Source organism: Triturus cristatus, chromosome 3_2 (assembly GCF_964204655.1).
Source record: "Triturus cristatus chromosome 3_2, aTriCri1.1, whole genome shotgun sequence".
Classification (NCBI taxonomy): Eukaryota; Metazoa; Chordata; class Amphibia; order Caudata; family Salamandridae; genus Triturus; species Triturus cristatus.
In genome coordinates this window covers 825799510-825820261 of record NC_140584.1, presented here as the reverse complement: position 1 = coordinate 825820261, position 20752 = coordinate 825799510, and the positions used below count along the sequence as shown (strand labels likewise).

At 47.0% G+C, this 20752-nt stretch overlaps 1 protein-coding gene across 2 annotated transcripts in view; it reads left to right on the top strand.

Moving 5' to 3' along the window:
• The window catches only part of NAGPA (N-acetylglucosamine-1-phosphodiester alpha-N-acetylglucosaminidase), a 128153-nt gene extending 107669 nt beyond the window's left edge, over positions 1-20484 (top strand). The window contains exons 9-11 of one of the 2 annotated variants that reach the window (XM_085649045.1): positions 7358-7489; positions 9876-9951; positions 10774-20484. In XM_085649045.1, coding sequence (XP_085505171.1) covers positions 7358-7489; positions 9876-9951; positions 10774-11026 — 461 coding nt within the window. In that variant the 3' untranslated portion in view covers positions 11027-20484. The remainder of the gene's footprint in view (positions 1-7357; positions 7490-9875; positions 9952-10773) is intronic. The other variant, XM_085649046.1, reaches the window with a different exon arrangement.
• The last annotated feature ends 268 nt before the right edge of the window (positions 20485-20752 follow it).

The window sequence follows — 20752 nt, the reverse complement described above, 5'->3', positions numbered from 1 at the left end:
GAAGCAGACTGACTACGGCAACGCACTCTATGCCGGCACCACCCAAAAACTCAAAAAGAAAACTGCAGACTGTCCAGAATGCCTCGGCAACACTCATCCTGAACATCCCACGCCGCATCCACATCACCGGCTACCTGAAAGACCTTCACTGGCTGCCTGTCAACAAGAAATTCACCTTCAAGCTTCGCATCCACGCCTACAAAGCCCTCCACAACGCCAGACCTGCATACCGCAACCACCGCCTCTCCTTCTACACTCCCACCAGACATCTGCGCTCCGCCCAACTGGCCCTGGCCACCGTCCCGCAAGACCACGGCTGGAAGAAGATCCTTCTCCTACCTTTCTGCGAAGACTTGGAACTCCCTGCCTCTGCACCTCGGGCAATCCCTATCGCTGCTGCAATTCAGGAAGGACCTCAAGACGTGGCTCTTCGACTGAACCGTAGACTACCCCTCTCTCCCCCCACCCTGCACCTTGAGACCCTCACAGGTGTATAGTTGCACTTTACAAGATCCTGATTGTTTGCTGGATCTAGAAAGATCAATGTATAGCCACGTACTTGTATTTTTCTAATGTTAATTAGAGTTATTTGGGTCACGCAGCTGGGTCTCTTAATGGGGGATACTTTGTCCAGAGCATAGTTGTAACTTTACTGTCTGTTCCAGAATGTTCATAGGTGACAAGAATGATGCCAGGACCACATCAGAGAGAACATGGAGAAACATGTTGGACTAGCTAAGGTTCGGGTTTCTATAACATAGCATACCTTACTTTGTACGAATCTTTACATTGAAATGCAGGCAGTCACAGTGAACGACAAGCTTAGAACACAAGGATTGTATGCGTGCAACTTAGGCAGTTCAAAGACAGAGAAGAGAGAAAATAAAAATGTCCCCTTAGCCCTTCCTTCAGCCCACCACCCTCAGTGCACCTGAGGCTAATATATGGCTTATCCAATAAGTGGGATTTGGATTTCCTTTCCATTATTATGTATTCAACAGATATAAAAACATTACACTGCCCCACACTTATGTCTCATCTGTTTAGTTACCATAGATAAATAAAAATGGATATATTACTTAGCAGTAGAACATCTGAACATACCAATTGTAGAAATTGCTCCTCATAGTAAAACATAGAATTTCTGAATTAAAATTGTGCAAGGGCAAGCTTAGGACCATAGCAAACCACATGACAGAGGTCACTTCCTGCCTGTATATCTTCAGGATTGTCACCGATCGGATTACGTCGCAATACTCCTAGGAGCTCAGAAGAAAGAGTTGGCTACAGTAAAAATGAACAGAGTCTATCAAGCCTCTGGGTTCAAAACCTAGTTAATATCTAGTACGATGACAGGCACCAAGAGCTACTTCCTTACCAGATTGAAGGGGACACTACATTGTAGTTGCCTATGCCAACCTTTTGGGCCACAGGTTCACAGCCTCAAGCAGCAGTAAAGCAGCCATTTTAGCCAACATCTTTGTTCCTGAAGACAAGCAGGAGGGCGTAACGTACATCAGTGCCGGCTGAGCATACATGCCTTAATAAGCAGAAGCAGAAATCAACCTCCATGAAGCAAATTGAATCTGGTCAGCTCCTTTCTCGGGATGCTGCACAGGCTTTTTTTTCCCCTGGCTAGTGGCGCCCACTTCGATTTACCAACCACCAAGATGCCTAGGTAGCAATAGGCCTTTACTGTTGTGGATCGTGGCCACACTGTCTCTGGTGAAAGATCACAACTTTCGCCTTTGTGCAGTTAACCAACAGACCATTCCTACTACTGTATTTATATAATAGGTTAAATGACCCTTTACTCTCCTGTGTTTTTGAGGTCGAAAATGACATGGTCATCAGCGAAATAAAATGCAGGGATGTGTATCCCCTGCCTTGAGGAGGAACATCTTGATCAAACACAGAAAAGGTGATGGTGGACAAAAGAACGATAGGTTGGGATGATACTCTGAGTGATAACCAGTAGCCAGACTTCTCCCATCATCTTTCGTGTGTTTGATGTACTGCCGTAAGTGGCAATGGTACGCCCAGACATGAATCCCGTGATCATCGTGCCACTCGAACCAAGCTATACCCAACTGAAGAAACCCAGTCAGAGCAAAACCTATCTTGGTTGCATGTGCTCCGGTTCAGACAGGACATGGCTTTGTGGGTCAGGGTGAACTTACTCTGATTGGAGCAAGGTCAAGACTGATTCGCATATGGCTGGGTCGAAACTGAGGCGGCATGGTTGGCAAAAGAAGGATGGGTTGGAGTGCTACCCTGAGCGACTGCCAGTGGTTAGTCTTATTGTAAGCAGCCTCCCATCCCTTTTTCTGTGTTTGAGGAACATCTTTCTCCTCATAGAAACTCATCCAAGTTCGAGATCTGTAAACTGATCAAAAAGGAAAACAGGATGCCCCTTTACCTGACCGCCCCACCCGACAAAGCACTTTCCCCATGCTGAGTCTAATATCATCTGGTGTAACAGTGACCTTTGTGCTCGAATGAGATCAAGAGTAGCAAAATGATATTGGACGTAAGGCCTTTTGTTCCCATACAGGTATTTGCAATTTTTCAAAACTGAGTGAAGTGTTCAGTGGCAGTTTCACTGTTGCAAGGAAATATTACCTCCTGTATTATCTGAGGAGCGTAACCCACTGTGTCCTTTCCTGTTAATGCAGAGTTCTTCTTGTGAAGTTCTTTATCAGACCTACCAGACAGTCTGAGGCTCACACCCATATGCAACCCATGGGTATTAGTGCCACCTAATGGTGGGATGGGAAACTGCTGCTTTGCATGCCAGGTAGCACACGAGTATGTCCTAAGCAGATCACTATCTTTCCTGATTTATGTATTGTCATCTTGCGGTGTGAATTGAAATCTGCTTCTGTAGTTGTCACTTGACCTTTTGTCGCAGCTGACCCGAATAACTTATGCATCTCTTGTTTTTTGCATAACAGTATCCTGATGCATACTTTTGTTTGGTATGCGACCATTGGCATGAAGCTGTGTGGTATACATGCACCGTTATGATTACCCTATCCCGCAGGGGATACTGGATTTTATCACTAGGCAGTAGCATCAAGAGGGGGGTAGGATGACTCTGAAAACAAGCACAAGGAAGCACGCATTCCAGGGCCATGCACCCTCCTGAATGGCGATAACACCTGTGCTTGTCCTTTGGAGGTGATGGAAATAATGGAGGCAGGTTAAAAGTACCTTATCACTCAGCCACTTTCTCCCTTTACTTGGTCACCTATTTCCAGCACCTCCCTGTTCTTGCTCCCTTTGCATTTCTGGCTCCATTGTAGATACCCCCTCCAAGTCTGTTCTAAGATACCCCAGGAGGGCTATCCGAATACTCGCACCGGAGAGGACATTGTCCCTCATCTTAAAATATGCAACGCCACTGACATAGTACTCAGTCCCATCCATCCCAGGATTGGATTGGATCTGGCAGAACATGCTGCATTACCTGCAGGCCCATTCTCAGAATCATCATTGCCTCCTTGGCGCTCCAGCATTAACAGCTGTAATGATTGCTCCTCAATTAAGAAGTGTATCGCTTTACTCTCAAGGACCCCGCCAACTATTGAACCATTGCACGGATCTATTGGGGAGATTGACTTGCAATCTCCTGCAGAAACGTCTATACTTGAGTTGTATCTGGACCCTTCAAATTCTGGTTTCTGAACAAAACCCAACATAGGGGCAGCAATGATCAAACTACGGGGTGTGGTGCTTAAGCAAGCATCGGACCCCTTGCAGCCTGGTGTTGACATTTGAAATGTGAGAAGATATTTGGCTCACATGTGGCATTTATCATCCAAGGAAAACTCAAGACTCTAGTAAATCTGCTTGAGCAGGTATCTCCAGAATAATGACTCCAACCTCCAGGTCCAGCTCTGTCCTAACGCCCTCCAGGCTTCAAGCAACAACAGCTCCAACACAGAACCAATAATATAAAACAGTGACACCCATAAGACCAACACGCATGCCATACACGTATGTTGTTTGTGTGGGCTTGTGCATGTCGCCAGGCTTCATAACTGGCTTTTGTAGTGCTGGGTCTAAATGTGCTCTGCTCCTTGCATCGAAGAATATGTCCCCAGCCACGCGGGGCTACAATGAAGTTGAACAACAGTATGTCAATGGCAGAGGCATGCCGCATTGATTATTGTTCATGAGCCATTGATTATTGTTCTGGTATTACTATTGATGTTGACAGATCTCCGGGATCCCGCCGGCGCTCTGCGCTGTAGCACAGTAGCGAAGGTGTGACTGCTGGACCGGGGCTCTGTGAATGCTCAGCCCAGGAGCTGGGGTCCTTCCTGCGACTGGTTCACCCTGTAGCAGATGAACTGGAGTCTTACTTTACACCTCTAGCCCAGGAGCGCGAGCACACGACTGATCCCTGCTCTCGCGCCGAAACCTAGCCACTTGTGAATGCTGCGAGCAGTAATTTAGGAGCCATGAGTAAGTGCGCTCTTTAATATTTCATCCAGGCTGGTGTCGAATGTTCTGCACTTGATCAGAAGTTGCTGACCGTCGAACCATTAAGTTTTACTCCACAGAGCAACACACGAGAACCCTGAGAGCAGCCATGCGTGGAAATGTCTCTCAAATTCCCTCAGTTTGTATCCGTTACTGATAAATATGGATTGTATACACGGACTCCCCCATGATCCCACGCGGTTGGGGGGGGGGGGGGGGGGGAGGGGTGTTCACTGCCTTGAGACCAGGCCCCTATAATCCTCAAGTGAACGCCTGCGCAGAGCCAGCGTCGAAGACGCCTTTGTGGGTGGTTGCTTGGACTAACGGTCCACGGTTACTCATAGTACGGCCCGCGGGCCGCCAGCGGCCCGGCAAGCCTTCCTTGGCGGCCCGCGGACCTTGCAGACATCCTACCTGTGTTGTAAAAAAAAAAGAATTTGCAAACACTGCCGGGTGCAGCAGCCCGGACTCTGAGACTCTGCTCTGTGGGGGCTGAGGGATTCCAGTGATTGTCAAATTGGAGATGCAGGGGCCTAAGAGGTGAAATACAACAAAGCTTTATTAACATGTAAATGGTCTTTTAAAGACCTGTGAAATACTCGTGCACGCTGGGAAGCTGTCTCAGTGCGGCTGTGTGCGCGCTGGGAAGCTGTCTCAGCCTGGGCTGAGGGCTGACACACACACAGGGGGTGAGATGACAGAGGGTGATGGAGGGAGGGAGAGGAAGACAGAGGGAGAGGGAGACAGAGGTTGACAGAGGGTGACAGAGAGAGGGAGACAGAGAGGCGCAGTCTGGGGGAGACAGAGGGAGGGAGGCAGACGGAGGGAGAGGAAGGGAGACAGACAGGGAGGCGGAGATGGAGGGAGGGAGACAGGGAGAGGGACAGATACAGGGAGAGATAGAGGGAGGGAGACAGAAAGAGAGACGGAGGGAGGGAGACAGGGGGAGGGAGAGGGAGCGAGACCGAGGGAGGGAGACGGAGAGAGAGACAGAGGGAGAGGGAGGGAGAGAGAGAGGGAGAGGGAGAGGGAAAGGGAGGGAGACAGACAGAGGGTGACAGAGGGAGGGAGACAGGGAGGGAGAGGGAGGGAGAGTGACAGGGAGAGAGAGTGACAGGGAGAGAGAGGGACAGGGAGAGAGAGAGAGAGAGAGGGAGGGAGACAGACAGGGAGGGAGACAGACTGGGAGGGAGACAGAGAGGGAGGAGGGAGACAGAGAGGGAGGAGGGAGACAGAGAGGGGGGAGGGAGACAGAGAGGGGGGAGGGAGACAGAGGGAGGAGGGAGACAGAGGGAGGGCGACGGAGGGAGAGAGACGGAGGGAGAGAGACGGAGGGAGAGAGACGGAGGGAGAGAGACGGTGGGAGAGAGGGAGGGAGAGAGGGAGAGAGAGAGGGAGGGAGAGAGAGATAGAGAGAGAGAGAGAGAGAGATATAGAGATAGATGTGTGTATATGCCGGGTCTGGTGGCTCAGTGGAAGAAGGCGTCTGCTGCAGGGACCTGTGTTCAACCTCATGGTCACAATTGTTTTTTGCTTCAGCCCAGCCCAGCCCCCTCTGACCCCCGCCCCCACCGGTGCGGCCCTCGGCCACAAACCACACTGTAAATTTGGTGCCCGAGAGAAAGTTTGTGAGTACCCATGGGTCCTAACCCAAGTACTTAGCTGGCTTTGGGAGGTGGGGCCTTATCGTATTTCCAGATTTGGGGACGTCAGGTTGGGCAGCTTCATGAAATCCTTTTAGGAACGGCAGGAAGAGTTTGACCTGAAGAGGTCCACGTTCTGCTGAGCTCTGCTGCTGCGGTGTGCCCCAGGGGGACATCGGCCGGAGGTGGGAGAGGCTGCGGAATGTAACTCCTTGGAGGTGGAGGAGGTTCTGGGCCCACTGGGTAAAGAGGGGGTTCACGTATCTACAAAGCTGTAGTAGTTATGCACCGGATCCATTTGCTTCCCTTAGGAGGAAATGGACCAGTTGGGTCCCTGGATGACAGCGAGGGGCAAGCGGCCCCGCGCATGTACAAGTGTGACTTCAGCTAAACTCTGTCTGGTTCAACAGACACTTTCACATGGGTCTGCCTCACCCCACAGAAGTGTTGGCACACAGTTCATGGCAGGTCCCCAAAGTCTTTTCACTATGAGGAGGGATCCTTCTTTCATGGTATCTGGAGGTGTCCAGTGGTATCCCCATACTGGACCCAGTGTCTTCGCGTCCTTGTCAGAAGAGCTGCCCAGATCAGTCCGTCCCTCACCCAGACGGGCCCTTCTGGGGTCACTGCAAGACTTGGGAGGTAACCGGGGGATCAGGCTTTGCAGGGCAAACAGAAGACATGGCTGGATTCTGGAGATGGAACTCTGCGCCGCCGCCCTTCGGTGGCCAACTCAGGGGAGTGGACCGCAGCGCTGAAGTTAAAGAAAGCATGGACTTGCCAGGGGCTGCCCCCACGAGCACCAAAAGAGACGGTGCGCACATTATAGCATGCTGTGAGATTTATGTACATGGAGGGGACAAGAGCACTAAGGCAATGTAATATGTACGTTGTGATCTAAGTTTGTTAGTTGTAAGCAAAATAAAATTTAAAAAAATTGATTATCAAAATGCACTTCTGGCATAAGACATTCCAGTCAGTAGTTGTTGCTTCTGTAAAAGCACTTATATTGTAAGTAAGCCTGGTGGTCGTGCATCAATACCTTCAGGCCCTTTCCCGGCCATGTATCTTGGTTTAGTCACTACCTTGTGTATGTCGGCTGAGTTCTCATGTTGTGACACTTCCCCAAGAGCCTTGCGTGAGCCTGGAGGCTGAGGAGTGTTGACCCCCTGTACTGAGTGCGGTTTCCCCAGCACCTCACAGATTGTTTGCTCTTCTCCCCCTAGAGTGTGACCTGGGATGGTACGGTCCTCGTTGTCAGCAGATGTGCAGGTGTGAGAACATGTGCCCCTGCCATACCCAGACGGGCAGCTGCAATGTGACCTACGAGCTGGGCGTGAACAACTCCTTCTACAAAGGTAGTGGCTTTCTTGTATCGTTTCTGTTCCCAGCCTCCTCCGTTCTTGTGGGGAGTGTTCTCCATAGTAACCGAGTTTCCTCTCTGTGATGGATGGATGGTTGTTGCCCTGCAGGTAGCGCCGACGGGCTTCATCCCCGTGCTTTACTAGTGAACACATCTACGCAGACTTTCCAGTGCGCATGTACGCAGTGGTGCACACCCTCCACATACACACGTTCATTCATAGCTCTGTGCAGGCCTACCGGTACCCTTTCTATGGGCGTGCAGCACACGTGCTGACTGACATGCCCGGCATCCCCATGCGTCTCCGCGCAGCCGCTGGTACACACTGCAGATTCACACACCACGTACGAAGCCGCCAGAGCACCCTTCTGCTTCCATATCTACCGGTCCACGCGGGGGCACACGTCTCCACGCACCTTTTAGTGCCATCTCAGGACACACCCGCCATAGCACAAATCTGCCTACCTTGTGCACGCATGGCAGAGCACAGCTCCATACTTCATGTACTAGTGCACACTTGTGCACATACTAACAGTTGCACAGCTCTGCACATACTAGTGGTCCACACAGCTGTGTACACTTGGGGCACCTCTGCACTCCTGAGCAGACAACGTTAAAAACTATCAAATTTCCCTCATGGATTTATTAAAAAGTCTCCAACTACAGGTTAAAGATCAATGTATATTGAACCAAAGATAAGGAATCCATAAGACTAAACACAACAAAGATAAAATATATTGTTATTTTATTCAGTTTGGTAATTGTTCTGTACCTCAAATTTGTATTACAGTGATTGGTCCACAATTATCAAAAATACAATGGGGTAAAGCATCTTCAAAAACAACAATCATGTGTGAAAAATTACTGTCAATAACAAATAAAGTCAATAATTGCACATAATTAGATCAAAAAACATTATTTAGAAAACATTCAATATGGGAATCAAAATTGCATTGCATACATATAAAGTTAATATAAAAACACAAATATAAATTTGTCCTCTTGTCGACGCGTTTCGGTGTAAGATATTATTTGTAACACCTTCTTCAGGACCAATGAATTTAAAACAGCTCTCTTTATCGATTTAAAACAATATATGGATCGGACCATATGGTCACAGTCCTTAAATGACCCGACTGGCGTGTTGTTTCAGTACATCACACTCCAATACAGAATTAAGACTCTGAATCGCAGTTCTTAAATAACCAGAGTTGCTTGATTGACTTGTTGCATCATACTCCAATCCTAATTGAGCGGATGTATCTTCTAGAACCGCTCGTCAGCGTTATAGGGAACTATTCATGTTCACGCTCAGTAATTTCTATCATAGATTCAACAACGGTCAATTCGTTATTTTCTTATCTTTATATACGTTGAATGACCGGTTATTCCGCTATTCCAAGGTGTCTGTACATCAAACCTTCCTAATTCGTTTTGGCGGGACCGATTACTTCAAAGGAGCGTAACGTCACCTCGTATCGGCATCTCAGGTCTGGCTCACCTGAGCAGACGACATATCAAGATACTGTTCAGCGCGGGGGCCATGCACAGATGGGGTCTGTGACTTTATTTTTCCCAAAATTGCCCGTCGCATAGTAAATGCATTTTCTGCCGACTGCACAGCTTGACACAGAGCAGTAATTGCCTGTTTGTGTTGCAGCGCTGTGCTGCCTACAGCTCGTACATTGACTCAGATTTTCAGAGTTAATGTTTGCACTGTAGACAAGGCCATTTAAAGAAACACACAGACTCCTTCTGCGTCGCGCTCTGCACTGAATGGCGTGATGATGTGGTCCATGCACTGCAAGCCCCTGTTGGGCATACCCCTTCACAAACACCCTCACGGTGGCATCCCTACCGCACACAGCAGGGAGTGCACGTCTGCCTCTATTTATCCCCACCAACACACTAGCACTGCACACAGGTGCCAGTGCGCGCCGCAATCCCTCAGTTTCAAAAGAATGCGTAAAACCCTGAGAGAGAGAGACTGAGAGAGTCTGAGAGACTGACACTCGCGCTTGCTTGCACAGCATTCTTGGTTTAGTCATGACCAGAGCTGAACAGCTTAGTGAGAGCGATTAAGGCTGACATTTGGCTGCACCTTTATAGTTGTGTATGGCCCGTCCGGCGTGGCTGTGCTCGGCACTCTCGAGTGCCTTGTCCTGTGTGTCTCCAGATGTGTCTTTGGCGTGGCTGAGCCCAGCATGGTTTTGCGCATGAGTAGCCTCTGCCTTGTGCTGGGCTGTCACCGGCTTGGCTGGAGCCGAGTCTGAAGTGGTCTCGATTGCAGCCATCTCATTTGCATGTTGCTTCACTTTTTAATCGCATTAGAAATGCGCTTTTTTTTGTCTTGTTGATGAAGTTTTCTTTTTGTCTTTTAGTCAGCCAGTGTTTTGCCTCCATGCTTGGATCGGGGAAGGACAACATTTCGCCGGCACAGCAGAATTTCCTGCCCGAGTAAGAGGGATCCTGTTGTTTGTTACTAATGGTCACTCTGAAGGTTGTGTGTTCCCGGCTTCTTCCTTCCTTGTCCTCTCAGGCTTTTGAAACACGTGGTCCCAAATTCCTAATGTGAAGGTGGGGTTAGTAGTACCCTTACTCAGCCCTAGCACGAAGTGATTCACCATCACTCTAGGACCGTCGCTCTGACAAGCCCTCCTTGGTGTCCTTCCGCAGTCCCAGGGGGTGGGCTCAAGAGGGCCCCCCCCTGCTCCCATTCAGGATCACCTTACACCACACACGGTATGTGCGGGTCAACTGGCAAGCAAAAATAATGTACCCTTCCCTATCATTGATGCACATTATGTTACCCCCCACCCCCACTAAAACCAGCAAAACCTTCACAGAGTTCTACCAGTGCATGCCATGAGGACCGGAGTAGCACTGCTCAGCTGGCCACCCAGCGCTCTGATAAACCAGTCAGGATTTCCCCAGCTCTCATACTAGGCCTACCTTATCGAGCTGTAGCACAGACTAAGCAGGAGACGGAATTTGCTGTTAAAGTTTGCAGAGCTCCTGAAAGCGAGTAACTTTTCGCACTGCACTATATGTGCGTGCACTCAGTCTAAGGAAACACTTATAGTTGTTGATTTACATTGTATGTATGCAAAGGAAGGACCTTTTTATGCAGAATTGTTTTTCAGTATGTAACACTTGAGTGAGGCTTGATTCGCTCGGAGTGGGACTGGGGAAAGGAAAGCCTTGTGTCGCTGTTCACGCCTGTTCCGTCTCTGCGTATCGAGCGTACCTGAGTAAATAATCTGCTTCTTTCTTTTTCAGGCAACTCTGGATGATCATCACAGCCTTTCTTGCTCTGCTCCTGGTGTTGGTTTCACTCTGTTTCATCACAAGAGCTTCATGGTGCTGTGCCAAGGGGAAGAGCAAAGATGGCAACTATATGTACTATCAGTTGGAGGACATGAACAGAACTCTGCCAGGTGATGACATGATGGAATCACTGGGAGAGTGGCATGCTCAAGTTCCAGGATACCACCCAGAAGCCCCAGAGTACCATGATGAGATTCCGGAGTAGCAGCATTTCGCACAAGAACTGGCTACAAAATGGCTACCAAATAAGGAATGCAAACAACCACCAAGTGCCAAGAGGGAAGGTGTTCTTTCACTGAAATATTTTATTGCCACAGCTTTATTCGGGAGAGGGAACCCTGGGATGCTCACATCTTCCTGTCACAGAGCACTTTAGAACTTGTGTGAGGGCTTTGCTAGTTCCTGGTGAGTCACCCTAGCTTTGGGGAAGCTTTGGCTGGTAGGGAGAGAACATTAACATCTCTGAGAATATATATATTAATGATGTCTCTGCTGTCCTCCATAGCGTCTAATCCGGTCTTTGAAGAGATTGAGACGCTACGCTACCATCTGTGATCATTTTTTGAGCAGAGGCCAAGATTCTTGATTTCAGGACTTGCATCACAAACAGGCACTCAAAGTCACTATTTGAAAGGACCTTATGTAACTGCTGGATTCAAATATTGCTTGGCAGCAAGGGTTTCATTAAACCGCAGTTAAGAACTTAAGATACTTTTTCAAGGGCTGAACTAGAGTTGCACAGAAGAAAGTGAAGTTATGTTAACATGTTTTCTGATGATACTTCTAACCGCAGTGTTATCACCTTCTTAATATTCCCAGGTCATCAGATTGGATCTAGAAATACCTTCAGGCATTACGCCTGTGCACCAGTATTTGGCACTGTGTAGCTTTACATCGACGATGTTCTGCTCCGGGAATGACGAGTTGCAAATAAATACCACCGTGTGGGTCAATGAAGGTTCCTTTCCCCTCTGTGCCTCCAGACGCAGTGCTGGAGCGCTACCCCTTTAGTATCAGACGAGATTGTTCCCCTAAAAATGTTGTCAAAGGTTTTTCCTGTGTGCAAAGGAAATGTCCCCTCCTGAAATTACAGGGTTTAAACCTTGTAGGTACTGTTTCAAATTGATGTTTTTGACAGATGCCCCCCAAGGTGTGTGTCTGGTGTCAGGACACGACTCCAAAACCTGCAAAGACTGTGCCCAGATGAACCCAAGGACATATGAGATCATAAAGTAAAGCTCTGTGTCGCAACACACCGCAAGATTTCACTCCGTTCCATTCACAGTCAAAAGCAGTGTCCTGTTCCCGTGGCATTTATTTGTTGTGGTCGAAGTCTTTTGGTAATTCAGAGAAGAAGTCAACAAAATCTAAACCGGAATAGTCTCCTTCCTGGCATTCTCCAGTGAAGGCGCACAGGTACCATGTGCTACGCAGTCTCACTCCCGTTCTCCTGAGTAGCCAATTCCGAATCTGGTCTCGATGCATCCCGCCAATCCGCTTGCTCTGGTGATGTCACAACAAATCAAGGCCTTTAGAGAAGCTATGATGTGCATTTTTCCAAGCTTCCGGCTCCCTCTGGGGTGCCTCCAGACGCTAAGGATCTGCAAAGGCCTCCAGTTGGACTACTATTGGTGGTTTCACAGTCTACGCGGTCTGTGCACTTTAAACCCGCTTCAGGTTCTGCACCGGCTGCGCTCCCGATTTCATGCCTGGCACTACAATCTGCGCTGGTACCTTTGACATCAATGCTGGCGCCGGAGGAGGATCCCCTACCTAGAGTACTTTCAGACTTTGAGACCAACTTTTCTCAACCCCTGCCCAGGCTGCGCCCTAATCCCATTGTGGCGGCCCAGATGGCAATCCCTCTGACTCCGACTCACTGCCTTTACTATACAGTCACACACAAACACTACATCAGATTTTCGGCTCAAATTCAGACCACAGTCAGACTTCTGGTGATAATGGGGTCAAATCTGTCCCTCATTATGAGGATAACAACTGGTACGAATAGCTGCAGGATGTCAGTAGCCTGGACTCCTCCTAGGACACCAGATTAGTCTCCCGTTGTGGCCCAGACATGGAGCCATTTGCTGTAATGATCACACAAGCTTCAGAGAATATTGATCTACAGCTCCCAATTACGGCGGTTAAGACTAACTCTCTTACGGAGGCCCTTCAGCCTGGCAAGCCACCGACCAAACCTCTTATGCAATTTAATGGAGCACTTACGAATTTGCTGTCAGGCACGGGATCAAAGCCATATTCTGGCCCCCCAGTCAATAGACCGGTCACTCGTCATCATAGAGTGGCTCCAATTGGGGCTGACTTTCTTACGCTGTACCAGACTCTGGAGAGCTTAATGGTGCAGTCGTCCACCTGCAAAATCAACCCTAACGCTTTTCCTACAATCCCTCCTTGTCGCCAATACAGGTCTATGGAGGCATTCGGCTAACACATGTTTTTCTCCTTTGATCTTGCCCTTTGTTCAGTAGACAGCATTTGACTCTTTGAGTGCTATACCCATGTGCTATGTGACATGACAGTCCCATCTTATCAGCGGCTCCTGATGACTTACCAGTGTCTTTAGCCCAAACTATTCAGGGTGACCGGGATGCAACTAAATGTATCTGGTCTGGGCCAGATATGACTGATTACTTAAGTTCGGCAGTTGGCACAAGCGTCGTGTTTTGGCACCATGCTTTGAGGTCCCCAGGCTTCTCTGGATTTTCAGGCATCTTTGATGGATATGTCTCGCCTCTTTAGTGAGAACAGGCCTCTGTCCTCGAAAGTTTCGAAGAGTTGTGCAATAGCTCGTTGTTTGGAAATCTCCACAACTGCCAGGCAGCTTCCCCAATAATTTAGTCAATTTCGTGGTAATGCTAGAGGTTTGGCATACAGATAACATCAGACGCCATCGCCAGTGCAACAAGCCCCTCCGCCCTTTCATGGTCGAGTCACCAATCCCAGAGACAACATCCAGGAAATCAGAGGCAACGCACAGCTCCGTCCCTCACATCTCTAGCAACCACAACATCTAAACCATTTTAGTGTGCCCTGTCCAACACCCCCACCCTTTAGGAGGCAGGGTCAGTCCTTTCCTCCCAAGAGTGGCAAGACATTAATTCCAACAAATGGGTCTTCCAAGGTGTTCTTTTGGGCTTTACCTTCCCATTTCTTTCTACCCTGCCACCCCTTCTCCACCCATTAGGCCGACTCAAAGAGGACTACATCTTTGTTTTGTAGTAGGAAGTGCAGGTCCTTTCGACCAAAGGGGCCATAGAGACGGTTATTCATGCTACTTCCTTGTGCCTAGGAAGGATGGAGGCATTTATCCTATTTTAGTTCTTCACCCTCTCAATGCCTTCCTGCGAAAGCATGAATTCAAGATGCTTACGCTAGACCAAAATCTGTCTGCTAATCCTGGATACTGTTTGGTAGTGTTGGTCCTGCTAGACACTTATTTCTATATTTCCATCCTGCAGGGACACATTTGTTGTCTACGCTTCATAGTGGGCCAAGAGCATTTTCAGTTTGCTATCCTCCCTTTTGGCCTCACCAGTGCCCCTTGGGTGTTCACAAAGATGATGACAGTGGTTGCAGCAAACCTTCAGAGGTTGTGTGTTTCAATTTTTCCCTACCTGTTGAAGGTTTGCTCATTCCACACAGTTGTAGATCACCTCCAGATAACTGCAAACGTTCTAATATCGTTAGGGCTCACTATCAACTCGCCGAGTCACGCATGAATCCTTCTCTGATGCTCCCATTCATCTGAGCTATCCTGGATAAGGTGCAGTTTAATGCCTTTTCCCCTGAGCAGAGAGTTCAGGATATTTGTAATATGATCCCAGTGGTTCAGCCTCTATCCTGGATTTCATTGAGGATGGCTCTGGGGCTACTGGAATTGTTAGCCTTCTGCATGCTGTTGGTCGATTGTGCCAGACGGCATATGCTGACTCTGCAATGGTATCTAAAGTGCCAGTGAGTATAGCACCAAATGAATTGTATTCCATCCATGTTTCGGAGGAGACTACAAAGGATCTTGAGTGGTGACTGCTTGACTGTAATTAGGCCAGCACCAGACCCTCCTCCTCCCGCCTTAACCCACCCAGAATGGACGGGGGTGACTGACGCATTGCTGCTGGGTTGGGGAGGCCATCTAGGATAGGTGGCGATCAGAAGTGCCTCTGGCAGAAACCCTATTCCACATCAATCTGGTGGAGTTGAGGGCAATTCGCTTGGCATTGAAGCCCTTCCTGCCAACCATCACAGGAAGGCTGGTTCAGGTTCTCACAGACATCATTGTTGTACTGCCACATTGCGGTACTGCCACAAGCCAGGATGGAGTCTTGGGTCCTATGTCAGGAGGCTCTACACCTCTAGAACTGACTAAACCATCAGTTAATTTCTCTGGTTGTGAACCACTTTGTAGGATCTTTAAATGCCAGGGCAGACTAACTCGACTGCCGATGCTTAGCGGATCACAAATAGCAGTGACACCCTGAAGTACTACAGGTAGTTTTCTAGCAGTGGCAAGAATCTTGGCTCGATATCTTCCCCACTGCCAAGATTGCGCAATGTCAGCATTTTTGTGCACTGAAGTCCCAAAGGATGCTCTCTCCCGGCAATGCATACCGCCTATCAGGATTCCTGTTTGCCTTCCCACCCTTATCTCCCCTGGGTCGTGTTCTAAAGAAGATCAAGAATGACCCACCTCAAAGTCATCTTAGTGGCTCCAAATTGGGCCAGGAGAGTGTGGTATGAGGAACCTCTGGGCATGAGCATCTGTCCTCTGATCAAGCCACTGCGTCTGGAGGATCATCTGTCTCAGCAGCAGAGCAGGGTCTGGCCCCCAGGATTACGCAACCTGTACCTCCATGCATGGAGAATGAGTGACAGCAGTTCATTCCATTTCATTTAGTTGCCAAGATAAAATTCACAACCTCGAGAGAGAGCTATCCTTCCACAGAAACGGTGTATGCTGAGTGCTGGGACAAGTTTGTGGATTGGAGTGACAGCCACCAGATGGACCCATACTAGCAAAACTGGCAGATGGTTTATTTATTTTATCTTTGACCCAAAGAGAATTTGTTCTGGCCACTGTTAAGGGCAACTTGTCTGCTCTTCAGCTTTTCTTTTTGTGGTTGCTGAATCCGCCTTCTTTGTTCAAATCACTTGTTGTGATGAGGTTTGTTTAGGGTTTACAGCACATGTTTCCGCCAAAGCCCTTTGTGAAACAACAGTTGCACTTTTCTAATGTGCACCTCTTTGGTGCCAATGCACAGTTGTCCACTACACCTCTTGACCCAGAAAACTGTCTTACTGGTCGCAATAATGTCAGCTCGTCTAACAAGTGAACTGTGGCACTCTAGGTCCAGCTGCCTTGTAAAACATTTATTTTTCCAGTCAAACTGTTTATAATTTGAGCTGCATTCCTGCTGAAAGTAGTAACCCCTTTCCATGTCAGGTAGGTTAACACCCTTCCAGGATTCTTTGCCATGCCTTCCATCGAAAGATAAGTATTGACTACATTGATTGGATCTCAAAAGAACCCTCCATTTTTACATTAATCATACTAGAGCCCACTGGATGGACAATCAGCAATTTGTGGGCTTCTCGGGGGCAGAGAAAGGTGAAAGCCAGTGCAGATATCAACCATCTCTTGGTCGATAGTTCTCTGCATTAACATTTGCTATGCACTAACTAAGAAGCAGCCTTTTTAAGGGTTACAGGTTCATTTTAATCCAACCAAGGCTGCATTTACTGCATTGGAATGCAGAGTGACACTCTTGGATATCTTTCAGGTTGCTACGTAGAGCATCAGCGCACACTTTCTCAAAATACTACTGTCTTGATAGTCAGGTCAAATAAAGATGGACGTTTTGTGTGTTCGATCCTGCAGGACTTTATGATCTGAGCCAGTCCACAGACCTACCACCTTGGGTGGTACTGCTTTGATATCTATTCACAAAGTGGGGAATCTGCGGTTAGATGTATTCATCAAATGAACAAGTTACTTACCTTTGGTAGCACTCTTTCAGGTGGATAATCTATCTAACTGCAGATTCCTTATTGTCCTTCCAACCCCACCTCCCAATTCTGTGGAATGGACTCTTTTCCATCAAAATGTTTCCAACCTAGGTATCAGTATAATGGTCATGCCACTTTGCCAATGGAATCTGCGTCTGAGGGCACAGACAACCCTGTAACAGAAACTGATGTCAGCACGCATGGGTGGTGCTTATATGTGGCTCAGTTTGTCATTTCTGGAGCAGAACAAAGTCGATGGGTAACTGCACTGTGCCATCTCGGAGTGCACAGGAGTACTGCTTTGAAGTTTTTCCAGATCCATTTTGACACCTGGGGAATACTCCAAAGGCGAGGAATCTGTGGTTAGATAGAGAATCCACCAGAAAACGTTTTACAGAAGGTAAGTAACATATTTATTATGGCAATTTCTTATTGTTGTCATTGCAGAAGCAGTAACATATAGTTAAGAAACTGGCCATACAATATTCTACCTCTGGGCTCTCTGGGGATACAATTCTCTCCTTTGCCCTACTCGTGCTGCCTTTGGGCAACTACCTGCGAGATTCCTGCTGATTATCTGAGCCTCTCCTCCTGAGCGTGCAGTCACTGGCTTTGTTTCAAGTTAAGTCACTCCTCTTGATGTGTGCACTCTGCCTTCTGGAATCCAAGCCACTAATGATTATGCACCCTACACAACCTCCCTGCCACCTTCTTCCAGTATCTCTGTTGCTTTTAGTGAACATGCTGTCTGTGCCAACAGAAATCCGATCCCCTTGCCTATGTGAATCCCAGCCTTTTATCCTGAGTGCATATCTCCAGCCTGCCTGTGCGAATAGAAGCCTCTCTTCTTTAACAGGCATCCTCTCTTTGTGTGGGAATTCAGACCATTCCTCCTTAACTTATACCCCTGCGTCTGAGAATTCAAGTAGTTAATAAATGGGGACCCTCTTTCCTGCCTGTAGGTATTTATGGTGAACATGTCCCCTTGCCAGTGAGAATCTTAGCTACTTTTTATGAATTCACATGCCCTTGGTAGCCACCCCTGAATAATGCACAAAACCTGCCCATGCAATCTCAACTGGTAATCAATAATGCTCATCCCCTGCGTGAATACAACCGGCTCATTGTGAATGCACTGCCCCCGCCTGTAGGAGTCCAAGTATCACATTATGAATGTGAAGTTACATCTTCATAGGGTAAGACCAGGTCACTAATAACAGTCTCCAGTCCTAAAACCTTCAACTACTAACCATTATGTTCGGGTGAGGTAGCTTACTTAGTTTTCCTGCCAGCAAAGCAAGAAGGCAACACCTAGAACGCAATAGATCACATCATTGCAGGTTATTACAGACACAGTGGCCAGCCCTGAATTAATGTGTGGTCACCCTGCTTCCTCCCCTTGCCTGTGAGTCTCCATGCAGATACTCACCCTGAATGACAACCCGCTCCTTGTTGAAATCTGACACTTCTCTTAAACCTGCAGCTTTGGCCCACGGTAATCCCTTCCTATCAACCAAAAAGCACATGACTAGTCATGTGAGAATTCAAACCCACTCATCATGAGTACACGGCCTCTGTATGTGAAAGCAAACAAATCATCAGGAATATGGTATCCCCTCTCTACACCAGTAAGCATCCTCGCTGCTTATCCTAAATGTGCAACACCAGAAATCCATGCACCCCATGTCCTTTTTTTTATTTTTATTCCAGCTGCGCCTCCTTAGTAGGCATTCCCGCTCTGTAGTAAACTCTGATGTTGCGCGTAAATATTTGCATCAGACCTGTGCAAATCAGTCATTTCTCCATGACAGGCATCCTCTGGGAGTTGGATTGAGCAGACTCTGCCATCTGGGAATTTTTTTTTTTTTTTACATTGCAAACACTGTCGAATTGAAGATGACTTGAACTGTTTTAATGATGCCCTCTGGTGCTCGGTTGGTTCATGTTATTTTAACTAGGAGCACTCAGAAAATGTCTGTTCGGTAAAGGAATTTAAATAATTATGAATGTTTTGCTTTTGTGAAAAACTGAATGTGTTCACATGACTTTCACGATACTTTTGGATATTCTCATTTGTGCTAACACCCTTCAGTTATATCGGCTTAAAATTAAGAAAGTAAAAATCATTTTCTTTAAACGTTGTTTTCCATCATGGGTACTTTTTATTAAGAAGTAAAACTTTTATTTCTAAAAGAGGCATAATTTTTAAAAAGTAAATATTTCATATATTTTAATTTTGACTATTTAATGACTTTCTCTCTTTATTTTACTACAAATGAAAGTAAAAAAAAGAAAATTGGGTTTAATAAATCCTTTCTGATTTAACAGAGCAGAACTGGCTAGATGTGCAGCAGCCTCTTCAAAGCAGACATTCTTTCGCCCTTTAAGTTTAAAGTAGCAAACTGCTGCATTATCCCAGCTCTCATGGCGTAAATGAGCAGGCAGGTGCATTATCTATCAATTTAATGCCGACCCACAGCAGAGAACAAGCATTATATGTAAGTAACTATTCATTCCCGATCATACGATATTTATCAGTAATCGGAAACACATCAAATAATTGCATGTTCATCTCCAGCATGTGTGTAAAACTGGAGTATGCCAACTGCACCAAGAAAATTAAAAAGACGTTAAACATCCAATTAAACCGAAACCCCTGAAAGGCCTGGAGCATGGCTAGCGCAAGAGAGTGCTAGCATTTCCGGAAGCGCCTAGAAGTTAAAATGGAAGCATTTTTATTTCTAAAAACTCCTCTAAGCTTGTTTATGGAGGATTTGCTGTGTCTTTTCTAGGAAGATATGATACAGAAAAGTCTTTCCACTTGACCACAAATTGCTTGGACAGTGTCAAGCTTGCATTCATAGCACTGCGGAAAATTCATAAAATCATTCAATTTTGCTTCATCCTGTGGGACTAAGGAAGGACAGTAAAGAGTTCCTTTATCCTACAGTGATGAAGATGGATCCTGCTGTAGAATGTCTATTCAGAAATATCAGGTACACGGAGTAGTCTTCTTTTCTGCTTTGTTGCAAGATTTTTCACAAATAAATAAACTTTTTATCCAGCACAGAATATTCTTTTTTCAGTGAAAACATTGCACTAACAGCCAAATGGACTTCAGCCGAGAACACAATGGAAACCACACTCGCCAGGTGAAACCAGTAAGACTGCTATGCTTTCTAGAAATTTTCGTGGATCCTGGCCCACGACCATGCATGCTATGTGGAACCTCTATTACTTTGACACCATGATGGCTTTGTAGAAATGTTTGTAGCCTTTAAGGGAAATGTGGTACTTACTAAAAGAAGATATAGGATTTGTTTTTATATTGGAGTTTAGGAACTATGCAGGAAGGATTCGTAATGAAAGGATGCTGTTTAAAGTGTTGCCTCCTCTGTAAGTGCGAGGTCTTTTTGTGGGTTCTGAGGGTAGTCTGTGGTTACGGGGCAGTGTTCTTTATTCATACTGTTGTTTACCACTGGTGCCCCATGGCACTCAATTTGAAAGACTAAGTTGCTCTTTTTGGCATTTGGTTCTCTCATTGTAGCAAATACAGGCACTCCGGGCTAGCTCCAGAAGGTGGAGTGAGGTAGAAATTAAAATATGATGTGATGCAATAAATAACACTTATTAACACCAGTGTCCAGTCATGTATTTCCTCTAAAAAATAGGTTATTAATAGCTAAGTAACACAGATAAGTTAAAAGTAGGACACAGAAAGCAGAAGGCACTAGCACCGTCTGGGTGACCCTATATGTTGTTTTAGCATATTAGTGCTGGGCGTTTGATTTCTGATCATGTTGGCTGTGTGACCAGTGTTATCGTATGCAGTTTGGTTCGGCCTTCAGAGGCATCTTCTGCAGTGCTGCGGTCTCTAGTCTTTGGCTAGACCTTTTCTCACACA